The sequence below is a fragment of the Mirounga leonina genome, unplaced genomic scaffold, assembly GCF_011800145.1.
Source record: "Mirounga leonina isolate KUSES-001 unplaced genomic scaffold, KU_Mleo_1.0 Mir_127, whole genome shotgun sequence".
NCBI classification, from domain to species: domain Eukaryota; kingdom Metazoa; phylum Chordata; class Mammalia; order Carnivora; family Phocidae; genus Mirounga; species Mirounga leonina.
In genome coordinates, this window is record NW_023270316.1 from 15850695 (window position 1) to 15872763 (window position 22069).

At 43.6% G+C, this 22069-nt stretch overlaps 1 protein-coding gene across 2 annotated transcripts in view; it reads right to left on the reverse strand.

Moving 5' to 3' along the window:
* Positions 1-347: 347 nt before the first annotated feature.
* GPC6 (glypican 6) overlaps positions 348-22069 on the reverse strand; it is a 1077286-nt gene continuing 1055564 nt past the window's right edge. For both annotated transcript variants that reach the window (XM_035003189.1, XM_035003190.1), the window contains exons 8-9: positions 8503-8678; positions 348-4797 (exon numbers count right to left, since the gene is read on the reverse strand). In XM_035003189.1, coding sequence (XP_034859080.1) covers positions 4595-4797; positions 8503-8678 — 379 coding nt within the window. In that variant the 3' untranslated portion in view covers positions 348-4594. The remainder of the gene's footprint in view (positions 4798-8502; positions 8679-22069) is intronic.

Genomic DNA, 22069 nt, shown 5'->3' on the forward strand with positions numbered 1-22069 from the left:
AATTTGGAAATGGTTAGTCTTTTCACATATTATCTTAATTTTCTTACCTCATTGCTAAAGTATTGACATCAGTTCTCAAGCCACTAAATTTTATCTTAAAGAAGAAACCAATACAAAAGGAGAGAATCTTCCAGACACATTTGGAAAGGTCTCAAATGTTCCAAAGTTCTAAAAGTTCATGATTTCAAAAGCCAAGGATATTTAGATGAGTGGTGCTGATTTAATCTATGGTTCTTTTTCTCTCTTTTAATACTGCAGTTTCTAAAAAGGTTTCAAACAAAGAGAACTTCAAAAACTCTGAAATGTAGACTATGACAATAATTAAGAAAATGCAGAAAGGGCACTGGTAGATTTTTAAAAACTATTTTAATACAAGATTAATAGCAATTTTCTATCCAAATCAGAAATGAAAAATCTTAACCCAAGTAATACTCATTTGACAGTCACATAAAATTTTAGGTTTGATTGGTGCACACATTTGTCCTGCATATATATTATGCATATGCACACAGAGACCTCACTGTTAATCCATCGTCAGGGGTCTTCTCATGGAAGTACCTCATTACAAGGCAATGTCAAAGATTCGAGTAACTACTCAACTCTGAATGAGGTTCAAATAGCCCCAGGCTAGGCTGAGTCCCACGCCATAGCAAACCGTGATGCAGCAAGGCTCCAGAATGCATACAAATCAATACTCTATTTGTATAACTTGGCCTGAAACTAAACACTGGCTAATGTCTCCACCAAGGAGAAACACGTTGCAAATGTATAAGTTATGGTCTCCTTTACTCTTCTCTTGGCAAAGCTAAACTGCCCCCCCCCCACTCCCCACACACACCCTCTTTTAAGTTAAAAGTCAGGTCTATTAGTGACTGTAAGTAAATAAAAATGAGTTGGTATTTCTGCAAGTTTTGGATAAGTCAAAACTTACATTTGCTAACACTTCCACCTGTAATCAAACCACCTGATAATTAGCCTTGCGGAGAGAAGCCATAAAAGAGTTCACAACTCAGGAATTTGCTAAGTTTCTATTCCTCCTTGGGGACTTTAGTTGGTGTTCAGTGTGTAGCCAAAACATGTATGTAATGGCTAAAGCATTAAAGTAGGCTAATGTCTGCAGCAGGGAATATAAATTAAATATCAGGGTTCTGTGTCCAGTAATATTTTCAATGTGTTTGATTTACAGAATGTTACTTTTACAATTACTACTTAATAGTGTTTTTCAGTGTAGACAAAGTAATATTTCCTATCCCTTACAATGGAAGTAGGTAATACCAGTTACTTCTCTGGGTAAATCACCGTAAGGGAGTCCGATTGCTAGTGGTAACGTTTTTCTATGATGGCGGTCATCAAAGTACCCACTTGATCTTCATTAAGGTGACAGAAGGCTGTCATGGTTACCCTTCGATACAGAACCATAAGCAGAGCTCTTATTCATGAATTTGCAATTCATTCTTCTCTGCTAAAGACTTTAGCCTCTGTTTAGCTTTTGTTATAACATATACAAAGTATAATATACACCAGTTACAGACGTGTATTTCTGTTAGAAAAATACATATTATAACTAAAGAACATGTAAAGAGAGGCACTTCAATAAAGCTAAGTGTTTGCGGTCATGAGCATCACCCAACAATTTCTAGTGTCTGATTTCAGTGAGCCCATTCCTCCCTACTCCTAACAGAGGTTGTGATGTGATTAGAGAATTTAGGGGACATCAAAGCAAATGAGGGCAGATCGGGAGAAATAATGGAGCATCCTTTCATCCCCGATGGCTATGTTTAGACGAGAGAAATTAACGTGGCAGGGGGCGGGGGAGAGGAGGAATGCTGAAATACTTACTGAAATGGGATAACTAGATTAAACTAATTCCCTTAGGACAGAAAACAAGTCTCATGTTACATTGGTCTGAAAATCATACAACACAGTCGGATGATGATAAAAGCTAGGAAGTGCGATTTGAATAGTATTTTGACCACATCCATGCAGGGGATGAATGTTGTGGCATCATTAACTGATAGTCATTTCAGCTCTCTGCCTGGCTCGTATGGATCACTGTTATCTCACCAATATGAATAGTATCAATCGTGAAGGTGTTGAAACAAATGAAGCAGGCGTTTATATATTATCTGTGTGTTTAGTGTATACGGAGCATGGGTTCACATTCATTAATATAACGTGTATTCATACACATGCACAAAGCCTTTTGGGGGTGAAAGCACAGAGGAAACAAGGCATTCTGCTCTACTTCACAGAAGACAATGCAGAAATATTGAAAAAAGGAAAGACTTGGAGTTTAAAGCCATAAAAACAAGTTATTACTCAAATATTCTGGAAAATCAAAATTGATTTAATTGGTATTGCACCTTAATTATTGGAAAAAGACAATACTGATTTCTGAACATACAATGAAATGGGCAATGTAAATGATTGGTCCTTCATAGAGATGTTTTCTGTGTAATTGGTGATAGGAAGCCGAAGTTTGGCAGTGAAATGGATGGTTTTCTAGAAGTATGCAATGCTGAATTAGATTAGGTGTTAATTTCATAAAGATTTAAATGAAAAGATGCCACAAAGTCTCATAGAATCCTACTTTTTATATTTCCCTAGGCATAAAATAGCAATAGATGCTTCTAAATACTTTGCAGTTTTGCAAAAGTGCTCAAATATACTTAATACTATTGTGCCGCATGTGTTCTACTTAAATGTGACGACTAAATCAATAACTAATTATAATTTTGATGAGAGCAAAGATACAAAAATACCATTTACACGCCATTTCTGCCAATGGGTTAAATAAAATGTGACTGGCATACGGTGGTGTCTTGAAACATTACTTTTCCCAACCCCAGATCATCATCAAAACCAAGAAACACATGGAGAGCCAACTATATGAATAAAGCCCCAGTTTGGTTTATTTTGCTTCTCTCTACCAAGGGGAGCATAAGGGCCTGGCTTTGGTACCCTTGGAGGGTCAGTTAGGCTTGTGGCTCTAAGGGGCCTCTTGAGTTAGGTCCTATGTCCAAGTCCAAGTGCCAAGCGGGAATCCTAGGCTGAAGGCGTACGTGGAAGCAATGGTTTTGCGTGTATACACCATTCTGCAGTTTCCATCACCAGGACAGTCCTGCACACCCATGGCTCCCCCCGTGAGCCCGGTACCATCTGGAGCACCCAGGACAAAGCACGCTCATGCAAAAAAGGGTGTGCCCTGGCAAACTTTTAAGAAACGGACAATTAGATACGTAAAAAGTTCTCTTTCTTGATTCTTGGTGCTCACAGATCGTTGAGGGATCCCTTCTCTGAGCAGCACAAAACAAGAAGAGGTGGTTGACAAAACATTTTCGTTACAAAGGTGTGTCAACCCTGAGCTTGGAATTAAGAAGTTAAAATCTGTGATTTATATATATAGAGAGATATAAAAATAGATGATCATACTAAGACTAAAAAAGTGAAAGAAATCTCCATGTCAATACTATATATATATATATATATTTTTTTTTTTTTTGTCTTGACGGTTTTTGTTGTGAGTTATTTTGTAAGAGAATGCCCTTGTGATGCAGAAACCAACTGACACAAAGCAAACTGTTAAACATGAAAACTCACTTATGGATCAAATTGCTTATGAGTTCATTAAAAGAACTCTTATTTGGGGACGGTAATGAGCACAGGGGCAGAAATGTCGAATTAACGTCCAACCTGTGGCTAAAGCAAAGCCACTGTATCACAGAAGATTATTTTCAATTCAGACCCTTAAGGAGGATGAATTGATGGGAATGTCCACTAGTAGCTGGAGATGAAGAGAAAAATCTGTGCCAATTGGATACAGGGGACAGACATTAAGAGAATTAAGGAAAATGGTGCCATCATTGAAATTGAAATTGGGCAAGGGGAGAGAGAGGTGCTGGGTCATGGCAATTTTGCTCTCATGTTAACGATGGAGTTCTAAATTTAGTATCAGTACCCCCAATTCAATTTGGTATTGTGTGGATAGAGTGCAAGACAATACCTCCAAGACAACACTGTATTTTCACCACTTTAAAAAAAAATCTCAAACTTTCTCCCCGAAAGCATTTTGTAAACCCGATTTATCACAGAAAAGCTTATACTGGGAGTCAGCTGGCAATGCTGAACTTAAGGTGTTAAAGTTTTTTTATTTTTCTCTCTTATTGGCTCCTTTGTAGAAAGTGCAGTTGTCTTGGGGGTTTGGCCTGATTTTACAAGGGAAATTATTTTCTTCCTGCCTTTTTTTTTTTTTTTAAACAGGAAAAAAAAAAAACTCACAACGTGAGATTCCTTTACTTCTGCAGCATAAAAGCAAATGAAGGTAAGAAAATCTCCTGGTATGAAAGATTTGAGTTAAGAATTCTCTAGAATAAACAAGGTCCCCACAGAGAGCTGAAGGAAAGAGGAAGCAGTCCAGTGTGGCACCCAGTACTCTTTGGGCAAACAGAAAGGGAGGCAGAGTGCAGTACTGTCTCTTCTCATAGAAAACGGGTAAGTTTTTGTGGCATGGTCCATTGTCCAAGAGTGTAAGAAAAGAAGTGAGTTGGCCATTCAGATAGCTAAAATGCAGTTTCATCTGACCAAACACCCAGGATTATCTGCACAGTCTCTGCAGTGCCAGGACGATGCAGACCAGAGATCCTGAGAGCAGGGAGTGGCTGGGCTGGGCTGCCGAAGAGTCCACCTCTCTCCGGTCGGGGTCCACCGCGGGGGCCTCTGTGGTGACGAACTCAAACTCCGTGGGACACACATCATCCATGCACCCACTGCCACTCCCCGAGCCGCTGGATTCATCGCCTGGCGTGGGCGGATTGAGAAAGAAAGTTAGACCAGGACTGGGAAGGAGTGGGGGCACCCACCAGATTTGGGTCTGGGGGTGGAAGGGATGTTCCCCCTCCCAACCCCCACGACGGGTTTGTGTTTAGCGGGCAGGTTTGTGATGGGCAGGCAGACCTGACCAAAATAGATGTCTGACACCCAGTGCTAACTGACATCCAGTTACCCAACTGACGAAACGTATGACTCCTAGAGCCGGCGAGGGCCATCCCTACAGTGTTGGCATTCAAGAGGTATTTCTTATTCTGGTTAATGTTTAAATTGCTTTAAGAAATTCTGTCCCTCGCTCCTTTTGTACCTTGGGGCCATTGTTCTCAGCAGATATTGTGCTTTGGTAAAGGATCTTGAAATGAGGTTTAAGGTAAACAAAGACGGCTAAGTAGGCAACCTGAGAACAGGCGCACATAGTTGTGAAAGGCACGTATTATTATGCATTTTGACTACTTGATTCCACCTGTGTTCTCCTCTAAGAGTGAGGATGAGCTCCATCTCAACCAACTTCTCCCTCTGACCCCGGGGTTGACGACTATGGACAGCTGCTTGCATTTGTTGGGACCATAACCCAAGAATGGTTTTTATATTTTCAAGTTTTTTTAAAAAAATAATCCAACGGAGAATAGTATTTTGTGACATATGAGTAGGGTGTGTGCGAAATCTAAACCTCAGTGTCCATGGATGAGGTTATACTGGAACATAGCCAGCCCCTTCGCTTCTGCATTGTCTCATTCTGCATTCAAAGCTGAGCATATTTAATATCTGGCTCTTGACAGAAAATGTTTGCCATTCCTGCTTGAAATCAACGCCCAGGTGCCCACCTCGTATGTCCTCTTAGCATGGCGTCTTCCCACTTGCCTGCCATGCCTTCTGGGCCTGCTCTAGTCCACTTCTCACCGCTTGCTTCCTTCCTGCTTCACAAACCCTGTGTCTCAGACCGGGGTCCCAGTTCGGTGGAAGTACTTAACGCCATTTGCAACTGTAGTATTAACTTGCTTGTTCTCTTGTGTCCCCTGTGAGAATGTGTGCTTGTGGAGGGCAGAGACTTTGTGTGGTGTATACTGTTCACTTCTGTATCCCCATGGCCTTTAACGGTCCCTGGCGTGCAGCAGGTGCACAAAAATTCCTCGCTGAACAGTTAAATGTGCCTTGAGCAGTTTCCTCAACTTCTGTCCCTTTCCTTATCTCAACAGATCCAGACGATGGCATTTACATGTAGAGCGTGTGTGAAGCCATTCTGGTAAAATGTGTGAGGGCACCAAACGCTGCACTTGCAATGAGGCCTGATGGGAAAACAAAGAACAAAAAACACGGTTCCTACAGCAAAGAGGACCTAGATTTTAACCTGCCGTTTTTTTCTCTAAGTGAACGAGGGCAAGCCGTTGAGCCTCACTGGGCTCGCTTGCTCAGCAGTAAAAAGGAGAATATTCCTGTTTCACAGGATCGTTAGGGGGAATAGGTGAGATAATGTGCCTGGGAGAACAGAGGAAACTGTAAACCTGGTAATGACATTTCCTGTTTGCCCCACTTGCTCAAAGATTCACTCAATAAATTCCTCCCTGTTGGCTTGAAACAAGGATGAGCTTGTTGAGCTGCCCCTGGCATACCGGCACCATCTTGGGCACTAGATACCATGTAAGTGCTGCCAAGTAACACAGGGGCTCTTCTATGGTCCCCCCGAATAAGCAAGGCACAACTCAGCATGATTCTTCTTCTTCTTCTTTTTAAATGGGACATCTAAATATCAGGTAAGATCACTTGAATACACTATACCAGGTTCTTAACATTTTCTCGGATTTATCTTTAGTGGCCTTTACAAGGGGGAAAATGCCCATTAATTAAATTCAGAGATACCAGAACTGCTAAGGGAATTGTTCTTAACACTGGTATTATGAACAAGAAGTACTATAACCTTTACAAAGATATTATTAAAGTGATTTAGAATATTAAAACTGTGGTAAGCAAATAATGACAGGAGATCCAGCTGAGAAAAATAATGGCCCCATCTCTTTCTGAAAAGGAGTCAGAAATGCAGGAGTTTAAGGGGTGATTTTTCAAAATGTCAAAGGCAGGAAGGGTGATGATTGTTGTAAGATGTGATAATGGTTTATAGGACAGACACTATCCTAAAACGGAGGACCAAATATGGGGCTTGGGTTAGAGCTAAGTGATGCTCTTAACTGTTGTTAATTTTTATTTTCTTGTGAGGGGAAGTGGAGCACGATCTCTCTGCAAGGACGTTCCCTAAGCTTTGCAGACTGACATGTACATAACCTCTTTAGGTCAAAGAGGAAAGAGAAACAAGGCCAACCTCAACTAATTCTTACATTATCTTGAATTACTTATTCCTATAGTCATTCTCCAGATAATAAAGCATTTCGTGAGACAGAGAGGATGACGATGCATTCAGAGGAGCGAAGCTAAGGAACGAGCAGGGGAGAAGCATCAAAGGCTAACACCTCGTGGAAGGTTCTCTTCTGAAGAGGTAAAGAAGAAGTTTAGTGAAGAGGAGGAGAAATAATAGGAGGACTCTCAGAAATCTTACAGCAATAAAGTCTAGTGGATTGGCAATTATCCTGCATTTAGAAAATTAATTTTTGAGTTGCTTGAAATGGAATAAAGCACTAAAAATTTTCTACAGGGGACAACTCAGTAGGATGCTGGCTAAGACTTGGATGACTTAATGTCCTCCATCTGTAACTTGTTTCTTTCTATCTCATTAATTCAAGCACACAAACATCATCTTTTGCTTCAGTGATCAAATTATAGAATCACTGGTGACTGCACAGCTTATGTTCAAGAAATCTTTTCCCAGGAACTCTGTTTAAGGATACATATCTTTAAAAAAATCCCAAAGCAATAAAATAACCCCCCCAAATTTGTATAGTTACACATCTTAAAACCACTTACACAAACCCCAAATTTAATTTAACGTTCACTTCATAGACTTTCCAATCACTTCTGATATTTTGGGATGGCTAATAAACTAGTCATGGTCCTATTGCACCAGCATTTCATTATTTCTGTCAATATTTCAGAGACCAATGTCTATGGTTCATACACATGAGGGACTGGATAGAGGGAGAGCTAATGCAGTTGAATCCAGGGCACATGAGATATTATCTTAGCTCCTTCACAGATGGCCGCAAATGAACTTCCCAAAGACCCGACCTCACAGGCTGGAACGTTCCCCATTCTATAGAAGAGAAATCTGAGACTCAAGAAATAATTTGCTTAAGTCGGTAAGTGATAAAACCGGGATTTCAACCTAGCCTTGTCTGAGGAAGCTTCAGAACATTCTTCTTTTGGTGGTTGGAGAAGGGGACGAGTTTGGGGCAGAGATGTAAATGATGATGGGGGAAGGAGAAGATGAAAACATTACTTTGTTGCTTGATCATGAATGGATCACCTGGCAGATGAGACCCAATGTTAGCTTGGGAAGCATTGAATGTAATCCACTGAAACTATTCCTTAAGACCAGTTATGATTTTAGTGGAATCCTAAGCTTTGTGGATCAGAGCTTTCAGTCCAAAGGACTGTAAAGAGCTCTGCAGACCAGGCAAGCAGGACACAAGATTAAATGTGAACATTGCTCTTGAAGAAAAAGTGGGGTATCATCTACAACCTGTTTCTCACTGTGGAGGTTATTGGTACCGATAAAGACTTCCTTACTTGTGTCCTGGAAGTTGACATCATTGCCATTGTATGCATTCTTTAGTTTGTTGGTCATCACACGGAGAGCCATGATCTGCTGCCTGATGAAAGTGTCGGGCCGTGTGATGTCCACGTCGACCTCCGGGTTGTTAATCTGGTTGGTCAGCCCATCATTCATGATTTCGGGCAAGTATCTGCGAGGCCGACAGGGAAAGAACAGATTAACGTGAGGCAGGAGGGGCCTGGGTACCAGACTGTGCTGTGCTGTCTCTGACAGTGGGCCAGGACATCAGCAACAACTGAGCTCGACTCCTGAGAAGAAAGACCAGAAAGTGAAAACAAGGGATAACTTTTCTCAGAGGGAGCTATGGCTAAAAAATGGTTTCAGGGTGGTTCTTAAAATGGTACTGAATTTGTAGGGAGGCTTGCCCACGAATCAATGTTCAACTGGGGACTTACAGAAATTGTTTCTTAAAATTAACGACTTCCTCCTCTATTCCAAATGGTAGATACTAAAGTCAAGGGCTCACTAGCTTCCTCCACCATCTGGTTATTTTTGCTAAGAACTGAACTTGTGAACTTGTAAATTACATATGCTCTTAGAGAATTCTCTTGTACGAGGATGCTCTCTCTCAACCGAGGACACCTTACCTCAGACTTTAATCAGAAGAACTTCTGGATATAAAAAACCACCTTTGGCAATTGGAGGTGTGACCAGTTAGCACTGGAATGTTTGAGGTGTCCACTGGGGTTTTTGTTTGGTAACAGCATCTTGGATCTAATATTTGATATTGGGCAAAGCAGAAGGGTAAAATCTAATGGTTAATTCTTTTACTGGCAAATTTAGGTTCATATTCCTTTAGCTTGTAAAAAATTTTAAAACTGTCAGTCCTTCAAAGCCAACTGCCCAAGCTGCCTGTGTGCATTTACACCAGTGGAGACTACAGACCTCAGAAAAGTGTCTGGAGCGCCCTCTGACTCCTCATGCTCACGACCCACCCATTTATAGCCCTCCTTCTCTTTTTCTCCCAGAGCTCCCTGCACCTGCTTCTTCTATCTCATTTCCCCTGGCTCTCCCAGAGTGCAGATGGTACAAGAGCCTCACACCAACTTCCCTCCCTGCCTCTTCCTTTCTCATGCATCCTGCACACATGATCTGACCAATCTTCACGAGCTATTGTTTTCATCAAATTACTCTTCTGTTGAAAGACTTTTGGTGATAGTAGTTGATGTCTACCAAGTACTTACTGTCAGGCACTGTGCTAAGCACCTCATATGTATTTTAAAATTCAGCCCCCTTGCACATCTAAGAGGTGCATGCTATTTTATCTCCATTTGGTAAAAGAGAAAACTGAGGCTGAGTGAGGATGAGTAGCTGTGCAAAGTTAATGGATGGCAAAACCATGATCTAAGCCCAGTAGGTCTAGTTTTAGAGTCCATGTGTCCAAATGGTGCTCCATACTGCCTGGTTGATCACACATGACAATTCACATTTTATAGCTCAGCTGTCAAGGCCCATTTCCATCCTGTCTCTACTTTCTTATGCTGCAACAATCCCTTCAAGGTGCACTCCTTGCCTAACAGAATCTACAGCCTGTATACAGCTTATACTCACCTGTCCTGCAGGCATTCCTTGCATGCAATGCACTTTCCAATTTAAGTCCCAAATATCCTTAAAGACCCAGGTCAACCTTTGCTTTCTCTTTAAGATATTTTCCAGCTTTTAGGGATCTACCCATCCTTTTGGAGGGCTGCCACATTCATCTGGGCATTTTGTGCACTGCACATAGTCACCCGCTGAGGGAGGGAGTTTGGCTGGAATCCAGCCTGAATTCTGTGCCCACAGAGCAATGCACCTGCAGGGCACCATTCACCGAAGGGACACATTTTTATTTTTTGTTCTTCTTGGGAATTGTTTTATTTTCGAAAATTTCAATGCATACCAAAGCAGAGACAACCATATAATGAACCCTCATGTACCCATCAGGTGCCTTTTTCTAATTCTTACAAAGGTTCTATATTTGTCTGTGTCCTGGTAAGAAACAGATGGCACACTCAAAGAGGTAATAGAGTTTGAAGGAGAGACAACTTATGAAGGTGTGAACAGGGAAACCAGCGCTGGGTGGCAAGGAACCCCAAGACTGACAATAGCAGGAGGGCCAGAGGGGAAGGAACTGTCACCAGTATGCACAAGCACTGAAATCGCAGAGAGCAACTGAATGACACAGCAACTGTTAAACCAAGGCCCATCAGGGAGAGAGCTGAGGGAATGATACCCTGACTTCTCTCGTCCCTCCTTCTGACCTCCACGTGCTGCCTCCCATTAGCTGAAGCCAACTGGAGGCCAGTGGGCAAGGGGACCCAGGTGATGCAGTTTGTAGAGATCCTCCTTCAGGGCAGAGACCCAGGTGGAGGGATGAAGAGTGGATCTCAAGGGGAATCAGGACATCTGGGACAGGGACCCAATAGGCTGGGGGCAGCACTGCCTGATGGCTATATCATCGTTCTTCTACTGCTTCTACTATTGTGGCTTGCAAGCTGAGAAAACTTCATTCCTCTATTTTGTCCTTCCTTTACATATCCTTGTACAACATACTTATGCTTACAATTCTTCCCCTTCCTGCGGGTCATTTTCCAAGTTCTGGAAGCCAAAGGCTCTCTATCCATTAGCCTCCAAAAGAAGAAATGGAAACAGAGAGATTTTTATATTTCAGCCATTTTTCAGTTATTGAAATCTTATGCATAATGCATTTGTGTATGAATTGGTTTATCCATTTTAAGTCAGAGGTCCTCTGAATGAGCTCCATGTCTTCATCTAGATCTTGAACAAAATCGACTTCACCACGTTCACCACATAATGAATAATAAAACACACAGAGTGCATTGCGAATTCTTTTCCATAAAGCTTCACAGTATTTGCCACCCTAAAAAAAAGTCCTAATTGAAATTTTTAGAAGTCATAGAACCATCTCTCTTTAGTGTTACAGCAAAGCATAATATGGCTGATATACTAATAAATTCTGTTACCTTCTGGACTTGACTTCTAAAATATGACATTGGATTGACTATTATTGACATCAGTTACATGTGCTGGGCTCCACGGGCTCTACTTAATTACTAAAGCTCATTGGCATGAACAGTAGCAAGTGCAGGCTAGCCTTCACTGAAACGGGAGTTGAGGGTGGCTGAAAGGGGCCCGTCGGTTCTGGTGTTGCCCCTCAACATCTTGGACAATGATTCCTGCAACTGTACCTAGGCCGGGTCAGAGGAGGGCTTTGTTTCTTTCAAATGCTGTGTGCACTGCACAGCTAGCCGAGATTCATTTATCAGAAGCTGACTGCGATAGCTTACATGGGAATGCTACCCCTGGGGGTCTGAGCATCCAGGAACAATAAGAGACTGCCAAATCAACCCACCCTCTAACTGTGCCTACTGATGCTCAGCTGCTTACAATAAAAACAAGTAACAATGCACCCGTGTCCTCAAGAACCTTTTCTCCTTTTGGTGTATTCAGAGGGTAACTTTAGAGACAATGTGGAAACTTAAACCACAAGCACAGTTGAAAAAGAAAATGGCCATTTTGTCACTCCAGAGGTACATCCCGAGGCCAAATCTATGGATATCCAAAGTGCAACCTGAGGGATCTATAGAAGCCCGGGACTCATGTTTGGTCTCTTTGTATAATGTTCATGTCCTGAAGAAACGGATGCCTCTTTGAGCCCATACTATTCTTTATTAGATTTTGCACCAGCTTCTTGTCATGACAGCATTCTCTTTTTGCACCATTACGTTTGGGGAGACACGGAAAGGAAGTAGGATCTTGGTACAGATAAGCCAGCTTCCCAGACTGGACGCACATTTATCCAGGGGCAGGGAGAACCCAGAAATGAGGACAGATTGGAAGGTTGAACAGGGTGTCATGGTTGGTCAATGCTTCACGCTCAGCGTGGCAAGTGGGTGCCATCCATGAACAAGCAGGCATAGCTCGCTCATTCGGGTTACCTTCTATTCTGCAAGAGCATGTATAGGAACTAGACCTTCAGTAGTTTTGCAGAATTATTTTTCTTCCCATCTGTTGTTAGGGGCTGAATGTTTGTGTTCCCCTCAAGTTCGCATGTTGAAAACCTAATGCCCAAGGTAATGGTTTCAGGAGGTGAGGTCTCTGGGAGGGGATCAGGTCATGAGGGCAGAGCTCATAAAAGAGGCCCCAGAGAGCTAGCTTAGCCCTTGCACCATGCGAGGACACAACAAAAAATGGAAAAATCTGTAACCCCGGAAGAGGGCTCTCACCGGACCGGCTGGCACACTGATGAACTTGGACTTTCAGCCTCCAGCAGTGTGGGCAGTCAATTTCTGTTGTTTCTAAGCTACCCAGATGTGGCATTTTGTTACACCAGCTTGAATGGACTAAGACCAACATCTAATTTCATATTGTGGACATAGGCTTCCTTGCTTGCACCCACACGTTACAGCTGATCGGGGTGGAAGAGTTCCGTAGGAATTGGGGGTGGGGGCACTTATATGTTCAACCTTGTGAGTGGCTGCAGGCTCTGTCGGGGCTCCCACTGGCAGAGGTGACACCCTCTGTCACTCTCCGTCACCTGACACCACAGAAGGTCGTCCCCCTCCTCCCCCCCACCCCGGCCAGCCATCATGTCCGTCATGGCCACCACTCAAAATCACTCCTTTCAGTTGCTAGATGAATGTGCTTGCCAGGAGGACAGACATGTTGACCTATCTGTAGTCTGTATTTCTTATCACCTCATTAATGCTGGTAGTTGCTTTGACAGAAGGGGGGAAAGGGACACCCAGCTCTCACAATCTAATGGGATTTGAAAGCCAGTAAAAGTCTGAGAAGCAAGACACCTGTAAGGAAGGTTATCTTGCCGGTGCCCTTTGGAGTTGGCAGAAGTCCAAGTGGAAGCCGGGTCAGGAATGGGGAGAAATGGGGGCCCCAGGTGCTAGCCTGGGTTTGTTTTAAGGTGACAGTTGCTTCCTCCTACTGCTTCTGCCTCAAGGCACACTGAGCAGAGAGGTGAGAGCAGATTCAGTCCTGCTTGTTGCCACAAATGAGCTGCATTCAATACGTGTCTCTCCAGCGATTTCTAATTCTAAGCTACATACTCATTCCTTCCTGTGGTTTTAAGAGTTTTACTAATCTAAGTAGTATGATAGTAATTCAGGTCCCAATATTTCTTATCTGCAGTTCCAAAATTTTAAAAATTTCCGGTTTTTTTTTTTCTCTTTCCTGCACTCCCCTTATTAACAAAACTTGATCTGATCTGAAATGAGGCTAATCAGAGTTCTCATTTTATCCCACTTAGCGGGAATAGTAATACATCTTGCTGCAGAAATTGAACACGGTTGACTGTGAGTTACAGCCTCAGACTCCACCCACTGGGAGTATTATTACATAACGTATAGTATCAGCCCTGGGATGACTTTCTAAAAATCTAAAAGGAGTCTGAAATCCAAAACACAGATGGTCCCAAGGATCTCAGATAAGGGACTGTGAGCTTGTGGTACCTATAACTTCTTTCAGAGGCTTTCTTAAAATAGAAATTTTAAACTTCACACCCGTTAGAGTGGCTATTATTTGAAAACAAAACAAAACAAAATAACAAGTGTTGGTAGGGACATAGAGTGGAGTGTAAGTGCCCGACATTAAGCTTCTGATTGCCCGGGCATCCATTTCAAAGACAGCATCTTGAGCAAATGCATCGGCGGCTACCTGAAATGGCCACTCGCAGAACAGTGGAGAAGAAACTAGGCTGCTCCCACCCAGGAAGCGTGCCTTTCAGAAAGCCCTGGAAAACCTAGAGAACTGACCGCTTGAGTGCCCCTCATCTCCCTTCCCATGCCCTAATTCCTACTCTTCGGTTTTATATTAGGAAATCAGCCAATTGGCAGTGAACCTGAGAAATTTCAGGCACCCTACACTCGACCTGAATAAAGGCAAAGCCCCAGGTTGTCCCTGTGACCCCTGACCTTGCTATGTGGTCACTGACCATGCCATGTGCTCTCCAGGTCCCCTGAGTAATAAATCTTGTTCCTCAAGGTTCGCTGATGGTTTCTTGCTGAAGAGCAAGAGCCAACCCAGCCCTAAGTAAGGGCCCTGGTTGGGGAAATGTCTGTGGAGCTTGCTATGAGTGATGGTGACCAGGCTGGCACGGCAGGCATCCCTAACCGAACGTGCTACCATCAACAGGCTTGGGAACATGGAGAAACTGGAACTCTCGTGCTTGCTATAGGGAATGTAAAATGGTGCAATGCTATGGAAAACAGTATGGCGGTTCTTCAAAACATTAAAGTTAGACTTACCATATGATCTAGCAATTCCGCTCCTGGAATTTTCAATCCAAAAGAATTGAAAGCAAGTACTGGAACAGATATTTGTGCACTTCTGTTCACAGTGGCATTATTTACAATAGCCAAAAGGTGGATGTGACCCACGTGTCCATTGATGAATGCACAGGTTACTAAATGTGGTATGTATAGATAATACATCCAGCCTTGAAAACGAAGAAAATTCTGACACGTGCTACCACACGGATGAACTTTAAAGACAGGCTACGTGAAATCATCCAGACACAAAAAGACAAATATTGTGCAATTCCACTTACATGAGGTAACTAGAGGAGTCAAATTCATAGAGACGGGAAAGAGAATGGTGGTTGCTGGGAGCTGGGGAGAGGGAGAAGTGCAAAACGAGTCTTTAATGGATTCAGAGTTTCAGTTTAGGAAGATGATAAAAGCCTGTGGATGGATGGTGGTGATGGTGAACAATAATGCCAATGTACCTCCTGGCCACTGAACTGTACCTTTAAAGATGGTAACAATGTTACATTTGATGTTATGTATATTTTACCACAATTAAAAAAAAAATCAGTTTTTTTTTTTGGCAAAAAAATTCAGTTTTAAGTGTAACTTCTCTAAGTTCTTGATATAAGTTACTTTTTCCCCTCCCCCAACCTTTTTTTTTTTTTTTTTTTTTTTTGTGGGCCAGAAAGTGGAATTACTCAAAGCATAGAGTGACTTTATGTTTTAAGTGGGTTTATACGTTCTTGAAGACTGCTAAGCTGGAGTTACCTGTGACATTAGGTACTTCGATGGGATGTGACCCTATAATACGGTCAAAGGTGAGAGACTGACATAGGACATCTGAGATTCCCTGAGACCCAGCAGGGTGATTGTGGGCAAGCCAGTTAGCTACTTTATATGATTATATATATTTATATATTTACATGAATAATCCTTACCTCGTTTCATAAGCTGCCCTACTGAGCTAAGTTATATGAAAATGCTTGAAAAATCAAACACACTTTGCAATTCTAATGCGTTCTTATGAAAATGAAGTTGTTAACATGGCCCCTTGGATGCCAGACTTGTTTCTTAGGAGGGGCTGACGGCTGCAGAATTTGGACTTGTAAAGCTGGACTCCGGTAGAGAGGAATGATTTGTTGTGCCTTTCCTCCAGCTGGAGAGCACGTGGCATGAAATGGTTTGGGGAACCCTGGAGGACACACAGCTCATTGGTTGCCGCATCGAGCAGAAGCTGAACTCTTTGACTTGGCCACTCCGCTCCTTGGCAGGATCCCCCTTCTCCATCCTTTCTTCGTAGGGCTGGAGGCAGTGACCTACAGCCTGAGCGGGACAAAAGACCCACGAGCTGGTCCCCAGGGCTGCTGAGTGATGGACAGCAACGCACTTCTTGCCTCCTATTGGGAGCTGCATCTTCCCCACTTGCTGGAGTGCACGCAGCACCCCTCGGGCGCAGGACCGCAGCTTTCGAGGGCTCCTTCCTCCCACGTGTGCACAGCACGGAAGGATGTGCTCAAGAATGCTGGGTTTGACAGCTTCCAGTTCCTTCCCAGACAGATTTCCCCCCTTCCCAAATGCGGTTGCCTGGCTGGGTATACATCAGATATTTTACAGTTCTTTAAAATGCAGCCAGAGTGCTTTGGGACACATTCTGCAATCAGACTAAAACAATATTGTCCTGCCGGCTCTGCCAAGTCACTGTCTTTGACAGATTTCTCATTGCCGTGCATCATTTCAACCCTCTTCCATCTGCTCAAACGTACCCAGTCATGACTTGCTATTTCTTTGCTTAGTCAATCCACTCGGTGGCTGGTGAGAGGGACTGATCTACTTTCTAGATTTTTCTACTTTTCCTATTTCTTACAATTTACTGTATTTATCTCCCGGCCTGAGGAAAGATTTCCTTGGGGACACAGTTATTTCTGTGAGGATCAGGGGCTTTGAAAACCAGCAGAGGCTCCTTGCGAACGCTCTGTTTCCAACTGACTCGAATAATCCTCGTCCTCAGCCAGCATCTTGTTGGCCTCCTCCCAGAAGGCATTTTGAAGAAAGGACACGGTGAAGGCTGGACACTGGCTTATGGAGGGGTGGACGCGGGAAGTTGCTTGACAGTTTTATGGGGAGGGGGAGGAATTTGGAAATCACTGAAGAAACCCTGGCACATCTGGAACCACGTGTGTCCTGTCACAAAATCCACATGCTGTCGAGCGTGGCCTCTCACAGGGCGCTTTCATTGCGCTCTTCCGGCCTGTCCCATCATGTCCCGTGCTAATCTTTCCTCTTTCCCTCTTGTGGCCTTAGACAAAGAATCCCCGGGAAGAGAAAACAATCCTTAAGGAAGATACAGATGATGTAATTTGACAGAGTTACGGCCTCAGAAAGTAAAATCTGCCTTGATGGGAGCCCAAAGATAAGAGCCTTGTAGGAACACCGTGAGGGCTTTATTTTTCCATGGCTGCCACCTGACCGAGCTCTAGCCTGCAAACGCTAACCATATACAAGTTGTATCTCCTTCGGAGCCCATGCTTTCCTGCCTGCATCCTGTCATTCTTCTCCAGCTCCTTACCCACAGCTCGTCCTGACCCCCCAGCTGCCCATGGTGCCCTTCTAAGGGGTGACAGATGGTTGCACATGTCCTTCTAGGATCTCTGGGTTCACCCTGGGAGCGTTAGGAGGCCTAGACTTGTAACCCACACTGTGCTGCTTTTACTTTTTTCCCCCTTTGGCCTTCTAGATTATTATCGATTCCCTCCTCCCCTTACTTACTAGCTTCCTTTCGATTGCTATTTGTCTGAGCTGAGTCAGTGTTGCTGTGTCTTCTTTCATTTCTCTCTAGGAATTTGTTTACGTCAGTGAGACATGCAAGAAGTTATATTTGCAAACTTACTTTCCTGCCGGTCACTGAGGATGCATCCTAGGCTGCTTTTCTTGAGTAGCAGACACTGCTCAGAATCCTGAGGAAAATTCTTTATTAGCTCTTCTGATAGCGGAGGATGTGAACCTGAGTACTAACTGCTGTAGACAGAATTTATGTCCCCTTCCCGCCCTCCAGCTCCGTATGTTGAAGCCTTAACTCCCAATGTGATGGTATTAGGAGGTGGGGCCTTTGGGAGGTGATTAGTTGTAGGTGAGGGTGAAGGTGGAGCCCCCACATGGTGAGACTAGTGCCCTTAGAAGAGGAAGGGATTAGAACCCTCTTTCTCTCTCTGTCCTCACATGGCAGAGACAGCAGCTGTCCACAAGCCAGGAAAAGGGTTCTCACTGCAACCCAACCCTGTTGGCCCCCTGATCTTGGACTTAGAGCGTCCAGACTATGAGAAATCAGTTTCTGTTTAAGCCATCCAGACTCTGGTGTGTGTGTGCATGTGGCATGAACTAAGGCATTAACTAAGTCAAGCACTGGCCAGGGAATTAAAGCACCCATCCTTAGCCCACCGGGCATCCCATTTGAGACCAGAGGTTTGTGTGGACAATACCCTGCATTATAAGGGCTGGCAGAATTTCCAACTTCAAATTCTTTCTTGAGGCACATGTGAAGCTTAAGCAATTCATTGTCGAGACAGCTTCAACCTAGCCTGGGTTCCGGCTATCTTCAGTGGCTGACGTTACACCTGCGCCATGTGACCTCCTCAGCTCAGTTGCTGTTGTTTTTAATCTAAGGAAAGCCCATTAAAGGAAGCATCAGGGTATGCGTGCAGGCCAAGGGAAAACCACAAATCATAACATGCTCCCCGAGGTGTGTGCGTGAACTGAAAAAGGGAGTATCTTACATGTTAATAGGAGCTTAGAGTAGGGCTGCCAGATAAAACGGCAGGATTGCCAGTTACATCTGAATTGCAGATAAGCAATGAATCTTTTTTAAGTATAAGTGTGTTCCATTGGGTGTCTGGTGTTCGGTCTTTGAGCCTTACTGCTCCACGTGTGGCCCCAGAATCTGCAACAACTCCATGTTCTGGAAGTTTGTTAGAAAAGCAGAATCTTAGGCCCCATCCCAGACTTACTGAGCCGGAATCTGCACTTTTCACAAGCTCCCCAAGACTGTAGCCTGCACATTAACATTTGGGAAGTGCTGTTTCAGAATTCACAGCCTATTTTCATAGACATGATCGCATTGGTCTTTAAATTGTCCTGGGAGATCGGCAAGGGAAAGGGAAGCAGCGAAGAGCTTCTTCTCACAACCAGTCTTTTTGATGGACCGGAGACCTCAGTGCTCACAGGTCATCAGCATACACACAATTTCCCCCCTCGAAGGGCATAGCCTCTTCCTTCTGCCTCCCCTCCTGTTTCCAGACCTGCTTAGCCCCTGAAGCAGGTGAGATCTGCCAGCAAGGGCTGACGGTGGGAGCAGGAAGTTGAGGGCGGGTCCTTATTCTAGAGGAGCCTCTGCTCCCAGACCCTTGACCCTCTCCACACAGCATGTTCACCCAGCGGCCACCATAGCAGCCACCTCTACGGGTATCCTGCTCTTTCTGTTTAAAGTCATCATCAGTGTCAACTGGAGCCATTCGTTTAGTCACAGCTCTTTGGGAAAAGACGATACATTGGAAGAAATGGACATATCCCTGGTAGGAGTCATTTTGATTTCAGATATGTTAACACGTGAAAGAGGTATGCTCCTGAATCCAGGAAGTATGGTAACGAGCTGTGGGGTAGCGTTCAGAAAATAGCAGGGACAAATACGGGTGTTGGAAGACAAGCCAGATCAAATGCTTAGGTGGGAGGAAAGGGCATTGCGAGTGGGTGTGCATGGAAGAATGTGGCTGCAGGAGTTGGATGGATAAAACATAAAGGGAGGGGCGCCTGGGTGGCTCAGTTGGTTAAGCGACTGCCTTCGGCTCAGGTCATGATCCTGGAGTCCTGGGATCGAGTCCCACATCGGGCTCCCTGCTCGGCGGGGAGCCTGCTTCTCCCTCTGACCCTCCTCCCTCTCATGCTCTCTGTCTCTCATTCTCTCTCTCTCAAATAAATAAATAAAATCTTAAAAAAAAAACAAAACATAAAGGGAGGAAGAAATGTCTAAGCTGTCAGTGGTCTCGTCAAGCAGGCTTGAGTTAGGAACTCCAGACCATGACAAGCTCTATCAGTGCTAATAGGCACCTCTGTTCCACAATGCATTAACCCTGTTGATAGATTTTTTTTTTTTAAATCAAGGTTCTGGTTCTTTGATAAGAATAACCTTTCTTTCTTTCTTTTTTACATGCATCCCAAATTTTTAGAAGGCCTATTATCTGAAAATCCATACTTAAAATGTAAGGAAAAATAGGTTATTACCTGCATTACAAGTGGATTTTAAACTTACAAAATAGTGGAATTGAAAAAATTTTTCTCACGTGTTCCTGGATCAATTAATATTTGGGTGAGAATGAGAGGAAAGCTTCAATTAAATTAATTCAACAAGCCTTTACTGGTTATCTACTTACTATGCTATTAAATATAAAGTTATTAAGATTTCATGGCAGTGGAAGAATTTTAAAAAGAAACTATGAAATTTTAATATAATTTGAGTCATAAATATTTGACAGCCTCATTAAAAAAAATAGACTGGATTAGATTCTGGAATATCCTTGCAAATGATTTTACTGCATTAAATTTGATAATTTCACCACCTGCATAAATTCCCCTAATGGGCTCCCATTGACCTTGGATAAAAATCAAATCTGGTCCCTAAGTACTGATCTGGGTGGTTCTTCACCTACACTGTCCTTTCCCAAGCCTACAGTGCAACAATATGGCCCTTGCAGTCCCCTCTCCTGCCACTGTGCTTTTCATTGGTTGACAGACATCACCACTATCATAGAGTACTTAAATCACGGAGTCTTGCAGAGTGCCTGGGCAGAGGGAGTGCTTAATAACATTGCTGATGGATGGAGGGACTGAATGAATGAATGTAGGTCCATTAAATCTTTTATAGAGCTAAGGATTTGTTTCATTTGTTCTCCTAACCGGGGGAGAAAAATATTTAGCAGCCATTTGTTTTAGAGGCAGGAGGATGTTGACGTAAAAGAATACTGGGCTAGGACTTGGGATATTTCCAGCTTTCACCCTTGCTAGTTGGGCAAGCTTGGACTAGTCGTTCACACACCCAGGTTCCTGATCTGCACAGTGTGGAATTTGGCTAAACCCGGTCTCCCCTAGCTCTAGCTTTAATGGCCACCAACTTCTCATTCTTTTTCTTGGTGGAGTGTATGTAGTCCCCTCCCCGATCCCTTCCTGCAACATTTCTTTATCTTTCCTTTTGTGTATGCACTAATAGCCAGCAACCTGTGTAACCCTGGGAATGTAGTTCAAATCACAGCCTTCATTTCAGCCAAGGCTGAAAGGTAAACACAGATGGGTAACAGAGCAGCTCAGAAAATCAACCACTTTATTCATGAGGCCATCTGGTCATCCTTTACAGTGTCTTTCTGTACAATCATTAGGAAAAGACACATTGGAAGCTGTTAAATTTCACAGCTGAATTTGCTGGCCAAAGGTCTCCTTTCTACAAGGCTGGACCCTGATAAATGACTAAGCATTTTTGAGGGGCGTGTTGTTGATATGACAAATATCTGTCTTCCCTCATGATCTAAGATTTGGACATTGATACTCTGGAGCAACCTGAAATGACTACAGCTCTTTCTATAGCTGTCTTGTTTTTGCCTTGCTAAGCATACTGGGGAGCCAGTATGGCTAATAATATCATTACCAATAGATGCTAAAACATTCAACTCAGCACTGTGAGAAATAACACCTAATGAGCACCTCACTTGCACCCCTGCTTAGCTTCTGCAGTTTCTTCTGAACTTAATATCCATGGATCTTCCTGTTTCTTTTTGATCACAGCGGCTTCATCTGCTTGAAAACGCCCACTAAGGCCCAGAACAGAACCCCCACCCCCGCGCCCTTAACTTCTGCACCTGCTGGTCAATCCCCAAAGACTCCTTGAGTCCAATTTACCAGCTGCTCTGCCCACCTGCATCCCCACTGAGGCGTGCTTGGGCAGCCTCCTCTGCTGGTGTCCTGCCCTGCTTGCCAGCTCCCAGCCAGTTCTCCTGTCCAACTCCTCCACCCTAGGAAAACTCAGGCCAACCCCATTTCTGGGCTGAATTAAGAAATTCAGAAATTCCACATCAAGTGGCAGCAACCCTGGGCAGCTGAGCAGCAGGATGAAAACAGAGCCATCTCTCATCCGGAGATCCCAGGGGGACTTTTCAAGGCAGGGAACCTATGAGAACACTTTCCCGGTTGTCCCTTGGTCATTTTCTTTTTCCCTTACCCTTCCAAT